The sequence below is a fragment of the Anopheles maculipalpis genome, chromosome 2RL (genome assembly GCF_943734695.1).
Source record: "Anopheles maculipalpis chromosome 2RL, idAnoMacuDA_375_x, whole genome shotgun sequence".
Lineage (NCBI taxonomy): Eukaryota > Metazoa > Arthropoda > Insecta > Diptera > Culicidae > Anopheles > Anopheles maculipalpis.
The window spans coordinates 16,174,596-16,197,483 of record NC_064871.1 but is presented as its reverse complement, the minus strand read 5'-3'; the positions used below and the strand labels follow the sequence as shown (position 1 = coordinate 16,197,483).

Sequence of the window (22,888 nt, the reverse complement as noted above, 5' to 3'; positions counted from 1 at the left end):
TTTATTAATTTTTCTAGGGGAATCCGGGTGGTTTAGGCGACAGTGGCGCCAGTTTTTACATGACAGAACTGGGGTTCAAATTCCATCCGGACCATCCCCCAGTAACGAGAATTATCTATCCAACTACGTGGTAACTACGCAATGGCCGCAATGGCGCGACCTTAAACGTGGTTTTGCTAAAAAAAAATTTATGAAACTAATCACTTATGAAGCACAGAAAGTTTTTTAAACTCCTATTTACATTACATTTGTATGTTTTTTTTTTTTTCAAAAGCAACTATGATTTTCGTTTCCAAACTTCCAAACTAACCAAACCAAAATTTCCAAACTAACGAAAAATTGTTTCACACATTATTTTTTACCAACCGCATTTTTCATTTCTGTAAAAGCCTTTGTCACCGTCGTGTTAATAGTTAGTTTCGGTGGAAATAATTTTCTATGTTACCAAGTCATGTGTAAACACTGTGAAATGGAGTCGATTGTTTGCACTCAATTCCAGTGTTTCTCAAGCCACGTTAAATAATATAGCAAATGTTATTTTAAGAATACAGTGACGGTCAATAGATTAGGACCTTCTTCTAATATACATAACTTAAAAATTCGATTTTAACCCAAATTTCAACGAACTGGTTTTGCCTTCTTTGTAAAACTTAGTTGAACATTTTGAGAAAACAATTTTTTCATTGAATGAATCATTACATTGATTTTTAAGTTTGTATTCGCCATTCTGATGGAAATTATTGCTAAAAAAAATAAGACCATGTGTAAAACCATCAATCCATTAGAGAAATTCAAACATAATTGTTCATAGTTTTTAACATCATTTTTGAATATTTTCATAGAATATATTCACTAGAATTGGTTAGCTTTGATAGTAAAAAGTAGCTACTTTGAGTTTTAAAGTTTAAAGTTTTTATTCTTAAGCAGTCATTTATGAACTAATGCACAACAAAAAGTGCTAAAGTTAAAGAAACTTTTCTTGTCAGTTCGAATGCTGAAGGAACATGAATATTCTGCTACATTTTTTTACACTTATACTTAGTTGAAGTAAAAAACAAGCAATTTAAAAATCGGATATTAAATTAATCTCAATCTGTGGTCCATCACACTATATTGAAATATAAAATGTATGAGGTTTTAATGAATTTTATCGAGTTTTTTCTCAATTGTCACATTAAAAACTTTTTTGCACATGTTGTGTTCTTGTGTAAATCATGAGGTTAGGTGGAAGAAATGTTTCCGTTCCAAAATAAAAGAAGTTTCTGTATATCTGTAAATTAGTTTAAGACGATACAACCAGGCCTACATGAACATTTTTGTTTTGTTTTGCTAGAATTTGTCGTTAGACATTTATCATTAGCATTAGACAATATTTAAAGTGACTTAACATAATTGAAAATTATATCCACTGAAACGAAATTGTGGAATAACCCTTTACAGAAATAAATGCGGATGCGGTTTACACCTTAAATATAGCAGTAAAACCGAAAGGGCCAAATGCATTACAGAATTTGAAAGTTTTTGGCTGCGTTGGAAGCAACTCACGCGACTATATTTAGCCACGATTTATCAAACCGTTGCAGTGCCTAACGTCTGGCGCAAAATTTCCGGCTCCAACCAAAACGCGCACCATCGATTGGGGTACAACCACACATATCGACGGCGGGATGTGGCTTACCACAACCCTAAAACACCGTTTTATCACCGGAAGTACGCCTCTCGGCGAATGTGTTCGGGATTTTCTGACCACTATCTCTGCTATGCATACGCGACACGGACGGTGGAACGTTTCAAATTTTCGCATCGCATTCCTCAGTTCTCAGAAATAGTCCAGCATGAATGGAAGGGTGCCACATACAAGCTAACAAAAAAAAAATCGAAAATGAAAATCATAACACCTTTGTGCTCACTGTCAATCATCAACAAATATTTTGCTCGCCAAGAAACATAATATCGCAGCGATTATTGTGCGAAAAGCAGCAAAACAACTAATCGGCAACGAGCATGCTAACCGGATGAAGCTACAAAACAGCAAAGCCACAGCATTGTTGCTATAGCTCCACGTTTCCTCGTAGCGCAGCATTTTGTGAGTTGTTTATGAGAGAAAATTGTCAGAAAATGTAAACGAACCACAAACGAATTTTCACCTGGCGTTTTGTTGCTTTTGCACCGTGGTGGTACGCTTGTAGTTACACCAATGGGATGACCGATTTTGGTTCCCGTAACCACAAAACACAACTTTCAACAAGTCACACTGACAACCGTTGCTGCTTCCCGGGGCCCATTTTCATTCGGTGGAAAATTGTCAATCTAATGTTAACGATCGGTAATGTGTTGTGTTGGAAGCTTTATTTCCTCTGCCATGGTTACAGTGGGTCCAACCGTGTATCATGTCGATGTGGTTGTTTGCTGGTTGGTATTAACTGCAGTTGGGAGCACAGCTCTAGCAGTGATGGTGTCTGATAATAATAGTTAATGAAACGCACCAATGATTCCTTTATTATTGCGTGCGGATTCTAGCTTCTTAAGGCTTCAAGCACATCCGAGTGCAACATTCTGTGGTTGAATGTTGGTGGTTGAATTGACTTTAAGGTAGAATTTTTCCTACGCAACAACGCTTCAAGCAGTGCGCTATCGACGTTTGCACACGGATCGGATTATAGCTGGTTGACCTTGTGGGATTTAATGTACCATAAGTATTTAAAACCCCCGATGCCGAAAACCGTTGTCTATATAACCCCACTCGAAACGGATTACTGGCATCATATTTATTTTCTCATGCCAATTACCAACCACTAAGGTCGAAATATCAGTGCAATTTCTGACGATCCAGGATTAAAGCGGCTTAATTGATGCATGATAGAGGTGAGCTTGATGCTTTTCGCAAGCTGTTTGCGATACATTGTAGCGTGCAGTTAATTAAAACTACATCCACGCTTATCAATTCGCACCTTTACCCCCGGTGCCCTGCCGACACTCAAGTGAATTTTTAATGCTTTGCTAAGCCTTTAATCGGTATGTTTTAAATGTTTTCCAAAACTGGGAAGGCACGACTCCACGGAACCGAAAACAGCGCTGGCAGCCCGCAAAAGGCAGTGGTCAAACCGTTACCAAAAAAGGGTATTAAAGTTTGTGCCCTGCATTACTCGCTTATAGACGACGTGCATCCGCGTCTAGCCGCTGTCGATACACGGTTTAACCGCCAATGTGTGGTGCATAAAAGGATGCCCTCTCCCCGGCTCGAGTACAAACAAATCGTGTTCGCAGAAGGGTTACACGCTAACGCAAACATACGTCTCCAACACGGGCAGATAGTTCGGTGGATGAGCTAATCCTCTGCCAAAACAAATTGGAATTTACGTATTACGTGCAGCGCAATTTGTTCTTCGGCGCACCGTGGCAAAGCTATCCTCACATTTGTTCGTTGTTTTTTTTTTTGTGTTTGCTCCCCTGTCGGAAGCACGTGTTTTGCCAATCTCTAAATACCTTCGACGGTGGCGGTACGTCCGGATTGGCGAGGGATTGGCGATGGCGAATTGGGAAAGCCAGCCGGACGGATCAACGGGGGCTGTTGACGAAAATTTGTTTTTAACCCCAAACCCACTGGCAGTTTGGAACATCATCATTCAGGATCCTGATTTAGCTTTCGGGATAAAGATAGGACGCATTGGCCGTGTGCGAACTCCATCTTCCACGGGAAACGGGAGTAAAAACCGAAGCAAAAGAACCCCACCGAAATGAGTGTTTGTTTGTGTTGCACGTAGTAACGATTGCTTTGAATTGATTTTCATAATCCTAGCCAGCAAGTTTTGAGGTCAACAAACATCGGGAACTCCATTACCGTGGCACACGCTGCGTTTGTGGGAATCCTTTTTCGTAGCTATTTATCGGCAAGTGGTGTTCGTACCGCTTTTAGCTAGCAACGCTACCCAGTAACGACAAACAATTACTTCAACTGTCCACCGGAGAACCGTTGGATTAATTGATGTAACGGATTAGGGCAGGCAAATCGAACTCGTGCGGTACGGTGCGGCTTAAGTACGCCGAGCTAGAGCTCGGGGACAAGGATTTGGGCAGAGTTATTTTCATTTCTTCTAGTGCCTCGCGCCTGTGCCGACCATTTTACGACGATAGAGCATCCAACGTAGATGCTCCCTGTACCGAAGCCAGTCTGATGATTCCGATGGTTACCGATTCGAGTTTACTTCTTTTTTTTTTTTGGTCGAGAGCGAAAGGTTTAACCCCTTTTCAACAGAGCCCACCGCACTAACAACACGGCTCCAGATTCGAAGCAAATCCTCGTCCAACAATGGAAGGCGATTATACGATTGTGGTTTCTGCGGCTGAAAGCGACGTCAGCCGTCGGGGTCGTGCCACCGCTTTCTTCGCCCTCCCTTCGCCGATGACAAACAAATAGGATTATCCCTTTTCGTTCCATCCTCTGCCCTTCCCCACGAATCCAAAGGAGGCCGACCAGTAGCAGCTACCCCAACCTGGCCTTGTGTCGAGCGAGCCTCATGGTCGTTTTTCCTCGCACGATGGCGGCATATAGGGTTCCGGTGACACAGGTCGGGCGGACTATGGCAAGGGTTTTTTTTCATGGAAGATGGTCATTTGCTGGGAGCAACAACAAAAAAAAAGAAGCTTTCATCCGAGCTCGTGGAGGAAGTTTGTGTTGAAGGAAGAGATTTACATCTTCTAGGAGGATTCCCGGCGGTTTTTTTTTATTGGTTGGATGGCTTTGTTTTGCCCTCACTTCCCAGCAAGGACCCCCTTCACCGGGGCGAAGGGTATTACAGCGAACCAGTCAGTGGCGGAGCATCCCAAACGCGGACAGACACAGATTTAAAGGGACTTTAAAAACAAATGATGAATGTGACAATATTTTTGTTTGGCCGGCATGCCGGCGTGGATTTGTCTATTTAGCTGCGGTAAATCGGATTACCCGACGGTTAAGGACCGTAATGAGGAAATGGAACCTCTCTTTTTCCCGGGGATGATGATTTGTAATTTAAGTTTGGGTTTGGTGCGTGCATGACGATGTTGAGGGAAGGCAGCAAAGTTTTTCTGAGCAAAGTAGCAGTGCTTTGTGTAGCCCCGGGCAGCGAAAAAACGAATTTTTGTCCATTTATATTGAATTGAAAACGTGTGGAAAAATGAGGTTATAAACGATAAAACTCAATACTGATAAGGAAAAACTTCCGCTGTCGTCACATAATATCTACGAAATTATTGTATGCTTTCGATGTCCACCTGCGAGAGCTTTTCCTGGTAGCAAAAAAAAAAAAGACGACAAAATATGAGTGCCATTGTTGTTCGTTTCTAGAATTGATACAACACTTTCCATCCTTCCCACCCCCGTAACGATCCATTGGAAAATTGTTACACAGGATAGCAACATGCACCTTAAAACCGAAAACAACGCCATGAAGTTGTTTCACTCTTGACACGTTGATTGATCATAAACCAAATGAAAACAACCCACAAAACGACGCCATTCGCCGTTTCTTTTACCCTCGCTACAAGTGCCCGGGCGATGTCAGACGTGGTGTTGATGGCGGGAGGGTGATGCTATACCATAAACGTTAAATTTAACGTGCCAACTGGCGAAATGCAATAAACACGAGCCGCGAAGGCGAATGGAGCCGCTTTCGACACGGTCGTAGAATGGGAAAACTTGCTGAAGACGTAGAAGAAAGAGTGTGAGAGAGAGAGAAAAAAATGATTGGGAAAGGTGTGGCCAGGATGATGGTATACCGTGTTGATTGTAACTTATTGTTTATTGAAAACGAGCGAGCACCGTGTCCAAGTAACAAACACAAAACAGAAGAAGGTAACAACATCAATTCAATCCTGCATTCTGTGGACACATTGCCAGCCGAAAGGTATGCAAATGTGGTGTGGTGAAAGTAAGTGTGCTTTTAAATTAATATACAGCTCGATATGGGCGAGCTGTGGCGATGTATGGCACGATAATAAAACGCTGCTGAAAAGGACAAATAATAGGGCTATCGTGCGAAGATTTCCAGTTCGGCGAACGCACCAAAGGCGCTTGGGAAGGTTACACAGAAGGACAGTGCCTGAAGCTAATGCAACACGCTCGTCTGGTATGGGCGGATGGTTTTGGGAAAATGAATTCGTTTCGCATTTCCGCGCTCGAGCCCCTTCCTCCGCGACGAGTGTTGTTGCCCTTTTGATGCTCAAAACATATGACAGCGAATCGCTTCCTTAAGGTGTATTATCCGACCGACGTGCAATGTGTGAATGTTTATGTGTGTGTGTGTGGATTCATGAATATAAACGATGGCTTCCCTTGCGGTCGGAATGTCCTCCAAGGTGTGGTAAAGCATACCGGTATGGTGTGCTGTACGTATTTATGCTGTGTTTATGCTCTCTCCGGTGGAATTGTCCTATGGCTTTTAGTCCAATTCTTTAGCATCCGGTTGTAAGGTGAGGCATGGGAGTGTGTGTGTGAAAAGGTAATTCATAGGAGTGCGGTATAAAGCTTAGTGAAATTGGGACCAAGTTTTCATGCATGCATACGACTCTCTCGGCACTCGAATCACAACATTTATGCCAACAGTGTGTGAGCCTCGTCCCATTCTCCTAGCGTGGCGCCAAAGGGCTGCTGGTGGTGGTCTGATTTTGCAAGCAGTAGAGATGCCAGTTTATAAATAGTTGATGAAGCGATTGCCAGTGATTACCGTTGTTAGGTGTCAATGAGATTATCCGCCGGCGAAGATGATCTCATCTCGGGTCTCCGCCTCGAACCGGTGCAGGCCCATTTCTTTTAAGAAGCTCATTTTGCAAAATAAAATGGAAAGCGTCTTGCCTGTCGTTGAAGCGCGCCAGGGTCATACGGTAAAGGTGCAGGTGGACATGAATCTTTTAGTAGTAGCTGCTGCTGTCATCGCCAACCAACCAAAAGGCTCTGAGAGAGTATGGAAATTTGTTGAACAAAATTGTTTACAATCCGAGCGATGGTGGAAGAGTTGTGGGATGTGTCCTGCACTGGGATGAGGCCATCTTATTAAACATGCCATTCGTCCATGTGGAGCAGTAATATTCTAGCTCGTGATTTCATCCCGAGAAGTGCTTTTTGCTTTTACAACTTGAGTTATTGTCTAGCAGAGTCTTTGGGTCAAATGTTTGGAGTTGGATGCAAAACTATCAACCAAACACAACCCGTTAGTCCAGAGTGTGTGATACGGGTTCAGCAAACAGATGTTCACACTTTAAAATCCAAGCACATCATACCGGGATTGCGGACTGTGCACACTTTCATCTTGTACAATTTACTGATGCAGTTTCGAAAAGTAAGGAGAGATTGATTTAAAATTGTGATTACAGCGTGTGCACTATAAATTATCTACCCCCGGGGAGGTCAATCCCGGGCGCACTGAATTAACAGCGGTACTAGCCAACGGATAGGGACTCGGAGCACGTTCAGGAATCAAGGATCGAGATGAATTATTTATCACTTCTACCAACTGAAAGTGATCGGTACGGTGATCAGTGTGCGAGACGTGGGGCGTGGAGTGGCAGATTTCCTTTCGCGAAATGTTGGCACTTTCTTAGATTAGATTTCATCCCACGCCAGCACCGCGACTCCTACACCTTCCAGGACGCTGTTGTCAAGTCTTGCTCCACGCTGCCTGTTCGATTGAATTCGAAATCGATCCATAAATTTACCGGGGTTTCGTGCGCGTTTGAGTGTGGTGTAGTAAAATCCGACACTTGACGCTGTACGTCTACTACGAGTTTAGTGTCGATTCACCATCACACACCGTTCGGAATTGGGTAGGAGAAGTTGTAAAATTTTATTTCATTTCCTCTGCTTACCGTGTGCTGATGTCTGGGATTCGACGTCCTGCAAGCCAACATCCCTGGACGTTATCACGGAAGGGAAAACGGAAAGTGTTCCGAAAGGATGGCAAGGGAATATCAGATGTTATCTCCGCAAACCATAGCAAGTCAACCAAATGGGTCAAATTATTAGTCCACCCTGTCTGATTTAACGCTTCGGGGCACGGCCTTTCCTGTATGCTGCTGACCTGCTGTACCGTGCATCGAGTTATTACCCTAACGGGCAAGGGCTTAGGTGCGTTTGGACACTGTTCGCGTGTGCTTTTTGCTGCCTCGACGGCACCAGAATGCATTATCCCGAGCGACGAGCTGCTGCTCGTACGGACGGTGTTGTACGGCGTGATTGGAGCGCACTACCGCGAAAAGTTTATTAAAACCGTCGGATAATTTGCTGCCAAGCCCGGCTACCGGCTAAATGAAACAACAGAACGTACGACACAAAAGCAATATTGGGTCGATTAGGGGGTGCGCAGCATTATTAAAACTCCGTCCACGGGTCGGCCCGCCCGGTTCAGATCCACAGCACAGAAGCACATTCACCTGACAACGACAACGGGGTAGCTTGTACGCGCTTCAAGTCGGCTTTCACGAAAAATGTAATTTTGCACCAGTGCAAACCGATGGTTTTGTTGTATTGTTCAAGTGCAGCACATAAAGCCCATTTCGCCCTCATTTATCATTTGCACCACGGTCCGATCAGTCCACGGTGGACGGAACAAAGGGGCCGCTTGTGATGCCGTATCCGGAAGCGATTTGCTTCGCATCCCGCCCATCGAATGCGACACAAGCGAGAGAGAGAGAGAGAGAGAGAGACATCACACCGAGCGCGATAAACCAAAAATAACATCACAATTCAATGAGTGGGAAAATTGAATTTTTCCTTGCCCGGCCATGCGCGCAATGGCCCACACTCAATCGCACTTTCACCCGCAACGGGGGCTTAGACATTCCTATGGTTGTGTTTTGTGTGTGTGTGTGTATTGTTGGTGCTATTTGTTTGAATGTATTCTGAAGAATCTTACCACGACAACTGGTTCGTGTGCCACACCATCGTTCCGTGATGGAAAGGGAGCGGAATTCGTTACTCCCTACACGGGCAAAAAAAAAAAAAGGGTGTGTAGGGAAAACTCGGCAAAAAATTGCGACACGGACATCGATTGGAACCGCACGGACAGGGGAGTTTTTCATTCGCAATGGAATGTGCGCGCTTCACAATGGATCTGGTGTGTTTGGCGATCTTCGCTTTTTTGCCACTTTCGTGTGTTATCTTCAGTTCCTGCACCTTTGGCTGCCTCACCACCTAAAACAGGAAGTGCTATCCGTGCGAAGGCGGAACGGTTTGGACCACATTCCAAACTAATTCCTTAATATTTCCTACGTGCTTGGGATGCAGTAATAAGCTTCATCTTTGGTCCGTCGTTTTTTACATTTTCCTTGTCCTTCGGCACGATTCTTTTGCTCGTGCTTGGTTTTCCGATGAAATGGAGGAGGGAAAATAAAATCGAACGATAAGAAGTGAAAACACTTTCTTAACTTTTCTTTCCATCGCACATTCCGGGCACTAGCCGGCAGCTGCGTTGGTGAACCTTGTTTTTGCGACGCGCTCTTTTATTATTATTGATTTGAAATTTTATCACTTTTCACAGCTTCTTTTCCCCAATTCGTTCCGTTGTGACGACCGTTATGGAGGTTTTTTTGTTTGTTTGTTCGTCATTGGCTCTGTTTTTTCACTCTTTATATAAAATCCCTCCGAAGACTGTTGTTTACGTGTGTGCATTTTCCTTGCCCTTGGTTATTTGTTTGGATCTAATCGTCTAACCGTCTGCGATTGGTATGTTTTCATTCCTCGCCAAGCACCATCCGGCAATCGAATACCAAATTCCTACATTTCTCCAGCAAGTTTTGACTGGTTATTGCAGCGATTCCGTTCGGTCACGGTGGTCTCTATTATCGTAATTTTTGTTCGATTGAATTTAGTGTGTCGTTCGTTCCTCTAGACTTAATCATCATCGCCTGCCGGACCAAAGCGCCAAAGGGAGATTGAAAAAAAGCAGCCAAAATGGTGACGATTGTCATGAAAGTGATAATGGGTGGTTTTTTTTCTTCTCTCCCTACGTTAGTTATCCGATCCCACGAACGATGTGGTAAATTTTACGACAGCGTGTCAGAATGTTCGTCGTGAACCAGCGCATTGCGGTGCACAAAAAAGGGTGTTATGCTGTGATAAAGAAGCATTTACCGAAACACAAAATTAATGTTTCAGCTTCAAGGAAACTGATTGAAAGTGACAAACAAATGTTCGAAAATTACACAAGATACAGTGATTTGAAATTCAGATTTCAATAAAAGTTTGATAGGGCTCATGGGTAAATATTCAATAAATTAACTTACTCGCCTGAATAGTTGCAGCTTGCAGTACCACACCACACTTTCTAATGCCTTCGAAACTTTGCCAATAGGATTCCGGGTAATGAAACGCTCATCAAAGATCCAGCACACCGCACCAAACAACGTCTTCCGCTCGCATCCAATTTGGAGCGAATGCCCCGTCACGCTAATGGCTATATTCACATCACCAACAGTAGACGACTGCAAACGTCGCTCGCGTCAGCAACAGTATGTAACACGGGCAGCTACACTGGCAGAAGCAGAGACCGACACCCACGGGGCACAACGATAGAAACACATGTTTCGCATCCGTCGCCGTGCCTCGTAAGCCGCCCTATCGCACATCATTATCAGCAACTCATCAGCTGTAATAGCAACACCGGCCTACCACATACAGCCCCGGTATCGCCAGGGCGCATCGTTCGAGCGAAAAGCTTCCTTCCTTCCGGCCTTGCTGAGATTGAGCACATGCTGCGACTTCATCATGCCGGGGTGCGCCGCCATGATGAACCGAACAATTACCTTCCACCATGCACTCCAGCCAAGAGAGCCAACCGATGGTGGACGTCGAATGTGGATGCTGGCGGAGGCAGCCATTGTGTGGTCATCTCCATTTGCAAGCGTCAGCGTAATGACACAGCCAGGCACTACGAACCGTCGGCCAGGTTTATTGGGGATTATGAAATTAATTTATCAAAACAAAGCACCAGTTAGCCTGGTTCAGCGCATCGGTTCTATATTTCTTGATGAAATGGATTGTCCTACATCGGGCGCAGTATGCGTATGCGATGGCTGGTTCTTACAGCTAGCGAAGATAGCGAACGAGGAGGCGCGCGAAGAAAAATAAAAATGGCCAACTTTGCCACCGTAAGTCGGGAAGTTAGTGGTAGCATCAATATTATACTATTATGAATTTTAATTACACTTTACAGTACCGTTGAACAACCAGCAACGAGAGAGGCCTATCGTGCAGTGCAAACAAACGAAATAGAGAAAAAAAAGTCTGCAAGAGGCAGTGCAGGTTGTTCACTTTTCCCATTGGCAGCACTACGCTGGTGCATGTAATAAAGTCCCGGGAGCTTCCCCTTGGTGCTGGCTGGCGGAGTGAAGGACGACAAGTCGTTGCGATTGAAGTGGGCCTATGATTACATGCTTACTTATAACCTCCTGTTGCATGCCGCGCGGCAGGAGGGAGCCTTGTATCTTGTGGGCCCTTTAGTACGTTATCACGCCTGCAAACTTCGGACTGCTGTGGGACTGTGACGCAGGACAGCAGGAGAAGAGTTTTCCCCCGCTCTAGAGTGCTAGAGCGCCGAGGGCGCTCCAGTCAAGGGCTGGAATTGATGACAAGGATGCTTGGGCATGTATATGAGGTACACAAAACGAAAGAACCAATTAGAAAATTGAACCCACTCAGCAAAAATATGGACAGCGCACGGGTTGGAGCACTTATCAGCCCGTGCAAAGCACACACACACGTGCGCATAAATGAGTCGAGAGTTGGGTCGAGGAGTTTCTTTTTGCATTAATCAAATTGATGAGCGAAAACAAAAAAAAAAAAACGCCAAAAATAAATGAAACCATTCTGACGGCGTTGCAGTTTAGCGAGAGCGGCTAAAAGCATCATAAATTTGGTGGTGCACCATTAAATGAATTGAACTGCGAGCCTACCATTCCGTCAGTATTCAATCTGTTCTACTCTTTACAGTGTGTGTGTGTGTGTGTTTTTTTTTTTCTTGCTCTTTATCATTGGAATTTGGAGCAGTTGACGTGGGGTGTGGGTGTTTGGATTGGGCAAGCCCTTCGGCTAAAATGTAGCCCGAAACTTTTACGATCGATCATCAATGCTCGTGAGGGTAAACCGGAAGATGGATTTTTGGGTAAAGTTTTTCATTCGTCCAAAAGCATTTCTTTGTTTTTGGTTTGCGCGCAAAACCGATATTTACGCTTCAATCAGCTGTTCCTTTGGGGGGTCCCGGGCATTGCCTTTTGTAGTGTGAAGCGTTCATTAATCTTCCGATACGTTCCTTGCTGTAAAGTGGGTTGTTTGGAGCATTTTCATTATTGAAATAATTTGTGTTAATGAGGTTTCGAATCGAATGCAGCTGGCTAGGAGGTATTTGATTGTATAAAGTTCAATTGTGACCCACTTATTGACATGCATACACGTGCAATGCAATGTTTACCAATAAGTACACGACCGAGCATTCATAAGCAAATATGTAACTCATGGATATATACATTTTGATCGGTGGGACGCCCTGTGACGCCCTTATGTCTCACTTCTCAGAAGTTGGTTATGAATGATCTACTTGCATCGATGAATATAGCGCCCATGAACTCGAATGCATATCAAGCAGAGACTCATCCCGTTTTGCAGTAACTCAAGCGCAAGCACATTTGATTCTGCTAATGGATGACACCAGCCCGTCACACGGGTATCAAACCGCAACTGCAAACCGTAGCCGTATTTGCCAAACTGCAACGTCAACAATTTTGGCATGCAAATGTTTCGTTTTTCGGGCTACAAATAGTCCGGTCCGAGCCGATAACTTGGACTTGGTACTAGTAGCGAGGAATTAAAATTCAATTTGCTATCCTAGCCTAATGGAATTGAAAAGTTGCTGTGCGAGAAGTTAGGCTATCTTTGAATTGATGCGTTTCCACCCGTCAGAAGGACACTTCCTAGAAATCAGACCCCCTTAGAGTCCACAGTTTTTTTTTTTTTTTGGAATAAGAAAGCATGAATCGAATTTCGATAGCCAATCATTCGAATCTTGGAACATAGATATTGAAAGCAAAAAGATTGGTTTGGCAATAAAAATGCTCCGCATTCGTATGTGTTTGTACATATGTAATCGTGTATGTGTATGTGTGTGCGGCTAGGTATTTTTCAACACTTTCTACCGATCTCTATTGAATTGCTCCGATTGGATGGGTGAAATGTGAATAAAATGCAAAAAAAAAAACATGTTACTAAAAGATCGTCCTTCTAAATTGAATTACTAGGAAAAGTTTACCATCCCAGCGTCGCTCACAGATTCGTGCCCGAAAGATGCCTCCCCTTGTTTCATGATGGCGATTTTCAATCCGCCTGGGAAAGGCCGCTGATGTGTGCTTTGCAAGACGTACGTACACTTTTCGCACATGTGTACGTGTGTTTTAAGCAGGGGTCCAACCGGAGCGTGGTAGGTTTGTGGAGTCAATTTTCACACTCACACTCACGCTTTTACGATGCTCACCTTCGTAAGGCGTCACGTCAGCAGCCACTCGTTGAAGCGGCTCGTTTGCCCGTTATGTTGTGGCCGATTGATCTGCCTCAAGAGATGTTCTAGTGTAATCACACCTAACAAAAAGAAGGGTATGTTTTTATTTTGACTCTATCACACAGTTGATACGATGGTTTGGGGAAATCAGCACATGACTACACTACAAAACTGAGCCTATTTCGATGTACGCTTCGTTCAGTTTGGGTGGTCATGTTGTGCCAGTTGCTTTCATCGTGTGCAATAAAGTGCTTCATTTTCTTTCGATCCAGTTGAGTTGAGGTGGTGTCCGCAAGTGGCTTCTATCAGCATGGACGGTTTCCTGTTTCATCATGCCAATCCGGTAAGCTTGAGGTTCCAAGTAGAAACGGTTAGTTTTGAAGGAAAAGAGTTTTGTCGCCAAGCTCGACCAAAGCTTATTGCAGTATTGCGTTCGACTAAAATTTTTCTATTCAACATTTTGCTCGTCAAGATCGAAACTTTGACATTGCACAGTGGACACCGTAGAACAACTTTTAGGGATAAAGGTAGTTGGGTATATTTTGAAAGTTTTATGAGAACAATGTCAAAAAAATATAATGAAAATTTGTGTAAATTAATACGCTTCTGTACTGTCCTATTGGATGGTGCTTGTATGTTTTTTTTTTCGACTGGTCTTATCAAATATTATTTTTAAATTCAATACAATTCGATGATCAACGCTGCTAATTGATGGAAAATTTGTGATTAACTTTACTTCAACAAACTGTGATAAATACTCTGATAAATAAGAAAATGAATAATTATCCTTAAAGGCAAAATAAACTTAAATTTTCTCAAAAATTTTATACATATAGCCAAAACTATTTAGGAATTCAACTAAAATTTGGCTATTTTAGAAAAAAAATTGATAAATTTTCCTAAAATATCAGTAAAACTCAATAAGTACGAGCACTTTGAAGCTTTACCAAATTCTTTAGTTTGTTTGTGTTTTTCTTTTTTTTTTTACTGTCCAAGTTTTAATTTTTTTGGATCGAAATCCACCTAGAGAAAGAAACTAAAATTTCGGTTTTCCCTTGTTTGCACCTAAAGATAGAGCAAAACAATTTTAGATCAACGAAATCTCAAAGTTGATTTTTTGACCTTATTTTTACAGGCAAATACCTACTGTGCAATGTGTAAAATTGGTCGAAAGAAGGTAAAAGGTAAGCGTAATGGAGAATGCGTGTTGCAAAACGGTTGAAAGCATGTTATTGGCTTGCCATTTAGTTCCTTCCAATAATCGGCAAATCGGGAACAATGACGTACCAAACCTGAAAACATGAGTGACCATGCGTCTCCATCTTTAATCGAATTCCTCTCAAATAAAGCTTTACTGCATAAAAACCTAAGTGGTTGAATGTGCGGCACTTGGGCGGCTAAGCAAGATGGAGTAAAAGAAAATGAATCTACGAGCTTTGACTTTGCACTGTGCGAGTGCGATGAATTTCAATGAATTTCTGCTCTTAACCCTTAAACCCACTTACGATTTTCGACGATTATTGGCCACTTTCAATCTTTTCCTAGCGAAAGCTAGCACCGGAGACCACTTTTTCCATGATTAATGTTTTCTTCCATTTACTTTTTGCCTTACGTTCACGTGAGACCGGCCAAGGAAACACGTGTGAACACGTGTGAATGTGTGACGTGTGTAGACGTAACGAATTTAAACTCACTTGTTGCCCTTTCCGTTCGCACCTACCGATCCCGCTGAGTCCGGCTCGACGAACCCGGCCCGGATCGGTTTGCCAGAGCGTAATTCTAATTTGATAAATGCTACGTGACTTATTTCATTAAACTGGAACCTCCGTATCATCCGGCTTTTGGATGGAAAACGGAATGAAGACGAATGATAGAAAAAAAAGGGAAGGCAATCCACATCCAAGGTTTACGTTTTATCAACTCTCTACGAAAACTTCGTCGGTTAAAGCGGAACTTACCGTCGGTTGTGGATCAGCATGCACGATACATTCGAGCTGCGCCTCAAATCCTTCACCGGAATGAATCCACGACTTTTCCACGCTGATATCGGGTGGATCTGAAATGAAAATTGAATGGCAAACTTCAGCGGTCGGTCGGTCAGTCGATGCGTTGCTGGGTGGGGAGGAATCTACGGAAGGGAACATTAAAATCAATCAATCAGCTTTTCATGTTTCGGCTACGGTCCGCATGGGCAACGGTTTGGTTACAGCGAAATAGAACCGGTGCGGCCGCAGCGAAAGCGGATGAGAATTGGTTGGCCAATAAAAATACTGATTTTAATCAAGCGCTGATTTCGGTGATGGACGCAGCGACGAAACGATTGATCAACAAAAGTTTCGTACGGCACAAAACGGGCATGCATGCAGGTGGAGTGAGCTATCGGGCCGAGATGTTACGGTTCACATACCAGCCATCGATCAAGCGTTTTCTCGCAATGAACATGTGATTTTATGCATCGAGCTGCTTCGTCCATTTTCACCGCAATGTGTACCGTGTGTGAGTGTACTGTGAGTGTATTGTGTTGAATAATATTTTATTAAATGCATCATTATTCCTCCAAAGGCTCCCTGTCGTTTCCTATAAATGCATCGTGTATGATGAATTCAGCGAAAAGATTAATATGGCTTATATGCAAAAGCAAAAAAATCAGAAACGATTGTATTGTTTTCCGACAAGTCCGACGGTCTAAAAATGACCCAGTGTGGTTACTCCTGTGGTACAGCACACAGCTGTACACATTCAAGGATCAAGTGGAATCATTCGCATGTATTGTACGCGCGCGTACTTCATGCGATGATTTAATGTGATCGTGGCTGTTGATGTTTGTGTGATGATGGTAAAATGGTAAATGGGGAAAATCGATATTATTTATACATATTTCGATTGCATCAACTACCGAGGTCACTATGCGGGATTGAAGCGATAATATGAAGTTGAACGGTTACGTAGCTGTGCTTGGGATTCATATTGAATGACTGCTGGAACAGTCAATGCGGGAGATTAAATAACATGGCTTGCTGCCAGGTGGGAACCTTATGCAAATTGCATGCGTGTATGTGTGTGTCAGAGAGTGTGGGGTTTTTTGCATTATTTCAATTTCAACCATATTATAGTTGTGGGGTCCAACAATGTTATTAAAATATCAATCACTAGGGATTACGCCTGTTTAAAAAGCAATCATGTATTGATTCATCATAACTATTTTCTATGATTGATATGCTTTAAGTAAATAAAAAAAAATCCACCCCTCAGAGAGAAGAAAAAAAAATTACCACATTTCATACAATCATAAAGTTTTCCCTTTTTGCATCATTCACATTTGAATTAATTCACTATCGATCGATGCTGCGAAACAATCAGCCAGAAGCCCTTATCGGTTGTGGTACAACTTGGAAAATTATACCTTTGGGGTCAAATTGTTCAGCGATTGTTTGCATCGTGTATTTGCCCGCCTGGGATTGACTTTTCCCGGAAGATGAAATTCCCGCACACACACACATACTGGAAGCGGGGGCACAGTACCGATTCATTAACGTTTGATCGACGGGGAAGCTGATTATTTCCCAACAATTTTCATCACTCGAGCAAAGGGCAACAACAACAAAAAAGAAAAGAAGGAACGGATTTAACCATTTGTGCAACGATAGCAAAAGGATGAAACCATGCTTACGGCGGCTTCGGTACTGGCCACCGCATCCCTTTTGCAGGGCGCGCATGCAAAGGTTGAATAAATGATATGCATCCGCCGAGTCGAACCAAAGCCTGGCTGCAGTGCAACCATGCAATGTTACGCAACTCTAGCGTCCGTAAGCAGTGGCCGGGAGGATGGAAGGATGAAAAATTAAATTTCACACTCACCTACACTGGAGGGTCGTGAAGTTTTACGCAACAGTAGAATTAGCTACGTGCGTAGACAGCCCTCCCTCCCTTCACATGGTCTCTTGATCTGGTATGGATGTGTTTCACGAAAAGTATTCATCCAATGTACAACACACCCGTACACACAACCACCCACACACGATGACTCCCAACGCTTGGACAGCTGAAATTGGAGTTGAATATTTTATACCACCGGCAACCCCGAGATTGGCGCGAGTTTGATTGTCTAATCCGATCAGTTCCCGGCACTGGGGTTTTCGTCGTATCGATGTGGTAAATTTAATTAGCACATTCGTAGACAACTGCACCGTGCGGATGGCGGCCGCTAATAGCACATAGCTGCATGCACGCTTTTACGGTTTGCATGCGCCGGCAAACCGGCGGGTCAGCCTGTACGTTAAATTGTTTGCTTCAAGGTGCCAGGGGCGTGTGTCAGGTCGGTACTCGGGTCTCTGATTTTGTGCACGAATCACTGATCGGGAAAACCTCGCCCCGCCGGCGATGGTATTGCAGATTGGAGCACACTTAGGCCGGAAGGAATGTTTGTCGAGCGCCACCAACCGTGACGAATTGTGCACACGGCGTGTTGGCTTTGCTTTGGAGCGGTGTTTGCACAAATACGTTGCATTTCCTCTTCCCGCAAATGGAAGAACGATTGGTGGGAGGGGCGAGGACGAGGAAGGATCAACAAAAAAGAGCGGCATGGGTAGACTTTTGCTCATCGACTAATAAGCACAAATATTCACCATCGCACGATGCGTAACAACGGGAAGGTTTGGGATTGAGTAACGCTCGTCTAACGTGCCAATCATCAGCAGAAGTAGGTACAATGGTACAATTGCACCGACGAACTCAATTAGACTGATGGTTGCTCTCCGCGTGCTCGCCAAACAGTTATGCCGAGAGTACTTGGGAATACAGATGCAAACAGGCGTAAAGTCATGTTTGCAAACTAAACTGCTACCAGCATGGTTTGAATCGATATATTGTATAATGGTTCATAAGTGAAATTCGTTTCTAGCTCCGCTTCTTGTGTTGGTGTCTTAACTGATTCCATACTACAATAGGAAATATATTTTGAAATACTCCGAAAGGAAATTTGGGTTGTGGTCACAATATTGCCATAATAAATATTGTGTACAAAAAGTGCAGCAGGCTGAAATGTGCAGCAGACTTGATCCCCTAGCTACAGATTTTGTCAGAAGCTACCAAGCTGGATTTGTAGTAGACATATCGATCACCGACCAAATTTTATCTCTCCTTTAAGATTGCTCAGAGAAAACCAGAATCCTACGAACACCCTGATCAGTGATTTGAAGGCAGCCAAAGACATAATAGATTTTACCAAACTATGGAGCTTCATGCCGCAGCACAGATTCCCTGGAAAGCTGGTACGGCAGTTGAGGTAATCGTGCGAGTCTCACCCGGCTCAAAGGCAAGGGGACCGACTCTTCTGTTTGCTGTTTTACATCTCTTTGGAAGGTGTTTCACTTATTTACTTCGCGAATGATATTGACAGCATCGGACGGATGTCTGCGGCATTGTGCGAGGCGTACAACCAATTGAAACATGAGGCCAATAGCATTGGATTGAGGATCAATGCGAAGAAGACAAAATACCGGCTTTGACCGTGATAGAACTCGACTCGGAAGCAGAGTATCAGTTGACGGCGACGATCTCGAGGTGGTAGAGGAGTTCTGCTACCTTGGTAGGATCGTAACTTCGGACGTCAACGTAAGCAGCGAAATCCGAAGGCGCGTTGCTCAAGGGAATCGTGCCCACTAAGGACTCCACAAACTCTTGCGATCCAGAAGACTCCAACAACACACGAAATGGTCAATATACCGTGATACGTCTGATAGTCCTCTACGGGTGCGATTTCTAAACTATGCTGACGGAGGACGCCAATGCACTCGCCATTTTCAAACGGCGGGTGCTTAGACTGTCTTTGGCGGTGTGAGCAAGCAGCGGGGCGAAGGAGAATGAACCAAGAGCTAGCTGAGTTTATTGGCGATGCAGATATCCTGACGGATATCTGCATCTTCACCATGAACCACCAGTCTTAGAAGAGCACAGCGAGTTCGCTGGTCGGGTCAGTTTGAGTCGCACCGGTCGCAGATTGGGCGCAGCCGTGGATGAAGGAGTAAAGTCCTAGAAACTAATGTGCTACCTGACCATGCCATCACGACGTGCTGAACCTAGAGCAGGCCAAACAGTAGAAGAAAAAAATTCTACAAAATAGATTTAAAAATGTTACAGCTAATAAAAGCATCAGAGTTTAATATATTGCAGAAAGGGACGTATTTACTGTCACTATTAATTCAAGGAACGAGAAAAATATTATTTGAAAAGAATGAAAAAAGTAAAGATTTGTTCACTTAATTCATCAAAACTTTCAATTGAACTTTATCCTCCACATTTTCGTCCAAATTGTTTCGGTAGTTTAATCATATTAAAAATTTCATAATAAAAAAAACTTTAAAGTTGATTAAAAAATAATACAGCTGCAGTTTCAGCATTCAACGCTTTACCACGAACTTGCTTCCACTTTTACCAGGAAACATAGTAGGAGTTTGCATCGGGATGGATGCTTCCACCCGCGCTACAATTCGCTCTGCACCCAATTATATGTCCGATCGTAACGCTGTCGTTTCCATTGCTTGAACTACCCATCCTAACCCGGTGCCCAACTAGCTATCACATTGCAACGAGAATAACCCGGACAGGGGGTGGAAAAAATACTGAGCATAATATATTTTAATGTATACGTCCCAGTTTCCGTATCCGTTCCCTTTCCCCACACACATTCCCGCACACCACTCAGGACGGACATTATCGTTGCTTTATGCTTTGAAAATGTTTGCAAAAGAAAGAGACAAAAAAACCTTGCCGCCTGTTTCGACAGAAACACCGATCCAGCACACATAGTACTGCAGCTGTGGCAGCTAACTGAGGGAACAAAAATGCCAAAATAATAATGTGATACTTTATTTCCGCTTAAGATGGTTATTAAACTCGTCTCCACTGCAACTGCTCGTGCTGCTGGCCCACAGGCAAGCCCTAAGCCACAGTTGTTCGTGGATTCAATAGCGCGAACTTTTTCGTGAACAAGATCTCCGGCAAGCAGCGCCGAACGCTGCCAGCCAGCTCAGCCTGAGGTCTGATTTATGCTGCGGCTCCCTTGAACCGTGGCTGTAGGTCGGGCAGAATAATGTTGCTAAGGTCATATAATTTCAAATTATGCTACCGAGGATGGGGGATGGGGAGGCGCGAGTCGCGCATCGTTAGCAAAATACTTACACAACACATCTAGCCGCATGTCCACGGTGACCGGATCGCCAACACTGTTGTCCGCGGTGCACTGATACACACCGGCCTGCTGACGTTCGACACGTTCCAGCGAGAGCACTGGTCCTTCGCCGATCTTGGCAGCCGATTTGCCCGTTCCACTCTGCTGGAGAAAGGGAAAGAAGGACCGATACGGGCAAAGGTTAGAATGCGAATCCTCTCTGGTGTTTCGCTTTTTTTTTCTCGCGAAGATAGCAACAACACTTACGCGCTTTGTCCAGTAGATGGATGGTACCGGATTACCGGACGCTTTGCATTCGAGCGTTACGGCACCTCCTTTGCGTGCCGTCACCTGGCCTGTTGGTGGGATGGCCCGGACGCTCGGTGGAACTGAAAGTACACCAGACAGAGTGTGGTTAAATTAATGCCGAGCAAGACAATAAGGGTGTATGCGTAAGTGTATTTTTGGCTCTATCCTCCCGACCGAGAATGACAAACCATCGCTCATCGGATATTTGGTAGCTCCGACCACCCATGCGAATGGGTCCGAAGAATGGGATCGAACGGACGAAGATGAATGTTTGCCCGGTTGGGAGGGAGTATAAAATCCGTTTCCTATAAATACGGTTAAAAGCTTTCCGTAATTATCCTAAATTTTACTACATTCCCCTACAGTGCCTCGTCGAACGCATCACTTTGCTTTGCCCCGTGAACTCAACTACTTCTGCTAACCGGTTCGCGTCGCGTCCGAGCCCGCCGACCGCATTTCGTTACCCAAAACCCGTACACATCATTTGGGCGGCAGAGCTCTTCCGGGCCCACAGTCGGTCCAGGCCGAAAGCCGGGCGAAAACCCGTTCGGTTTCTAAATTGAGATGAATAGTTAATGGTGCTCCCAGTGGGCTCATACACCTGTGATCCGAAAATCCACCCTCGTTCCCTAAAGAGGGCTGTCAGAAATCCATTAAACTAATTTACGTCGATATTACCTGGCTCGAGCTCCAGGAGTCGGGGGGTAGCAGGATAGCCGAACGCACGCCCGAATTATGTTGTTATTAAACGGGTCGGCGTCCGTTGGCGGGCTAGGCACATTAATTTGGTAGCGGTACACCCAGTCCCAGGAACAACTGCATAAAACATAATTTTGGGGCTCAGATGAGTGGTGAAGTTCATCGATGGAACTACTTGGCAGTGTCCAGTAAGTTGGGGTGTTTTTTTATAGAGAGCATGAAAAGACAAGCAGCCTGGGTTTGGACACCAGTTTGCTGCCTACGAAACAATCCAACTGATTGATTTGGTTTGAAAAATGAGCTAAATTGTTACCCATCAGGGGAAAAAGATCCACCCACGGATAAATAGCGTCTAGCTTTAGAAACTGCTCGCACTGCTTCGCCCATTTATTATGCTCGGTCCTGGGTCGGGCGAGCGAAAGTATGGGTCGAATTTATTTTATTATTTCATGATAAAAATCACCCACTACCACTGGCCACCCCCAACAAACAAAAAAACGCCTTTATGTCGGTGCTTTTCACGCTCACCTTCATTTCGGTTGACACAGAGTCAGAAATGGAGCCGATTGTGCGCACGAAACCGGAGCGTCGATCCGGAGAAGGACGAACGATTTACATTTCTTTATGTGTGTGCCCCGTTGTACCGAAGGTCCGGTTGCTTGTGTGTGCAGGTCGTAGGACCGAAACAAGACGTTGATTTATTCAAAACACGTGTTCTCGGAGTGTCCTTCCGGGGCGGGTTGTTTTGTGCCCGGGGATTCCGGTTGAATCGTTTTCATGCTTTGGCCGCCACCCACTACTACACGTCGCCACGATGCGTTGCGATTTTCCCGTGGGAAGTGAATGAGAGTCGTTCGGTGCCTGGCGTCAAGGTGTGTGAGGAGTGAAAATATTCTGTGTTGTTTTGTTGTTTCCTTTGGTTGCTAAAATATCACGACAGCTCACAAAAAAAAACGAAGGTAAAGGTGAAATAGAATTGCTTCCAAAAAAGAAAAAGGTCACTGCTTTTCGCACATAGCCCACAACAAAATCGGCTTCACTGTTTCTTATGGGGCACTTTGTTTTGGTTTCTTTTCGGCGGTGAGTGTCGTAAGCGGCTTGACGACTGTCCGTAATCTAGATTTGTGCTCAGTACGTGCTGTGCCGTCAATATTTTCGTGAAAATTTGCCCATCACCGGAAAGGGGATGCTG

At 44.2% G+C, this 22,888-nt stretch overlaps 1 protein-coding gene across 2 annotated transcripts in view; it reads right to left on the bottom strand.

The window, feature by feature from the left end:
* LOC126557723 (limbic system-associated membrane protein-like) overlaps window positions 1–22,888 on the bottom strand; it is a 194,229-nt gene that overhangs the window by 4,343 nt on the left and 166,998 nt on the right. Inside the window, exons 4-6 of one of the 2 annotated variants that reach the window (XM_050213593.1) lie at window positions 20,956–21,077; window positions 20,700–20,853; window positions 15,479–15,576 (exon numbers count right to left, since the gene is read on the bottom strand). In XM_050213593.1, the coding sequence (XP_050069550.1) occupies window positions 15,479–15,576; window positions 20,700–20,853; window positions 20,956–21,077 (374 nt within the window). The remainder of the gene's footprint in view (window positions 1–15,478; window positions 15,577–20,699; window positions 20,854–20,955; window positions 21,078–22,888) is intronic. The other variant, XM_050213594.1, reaches the window with a different exon arrangement.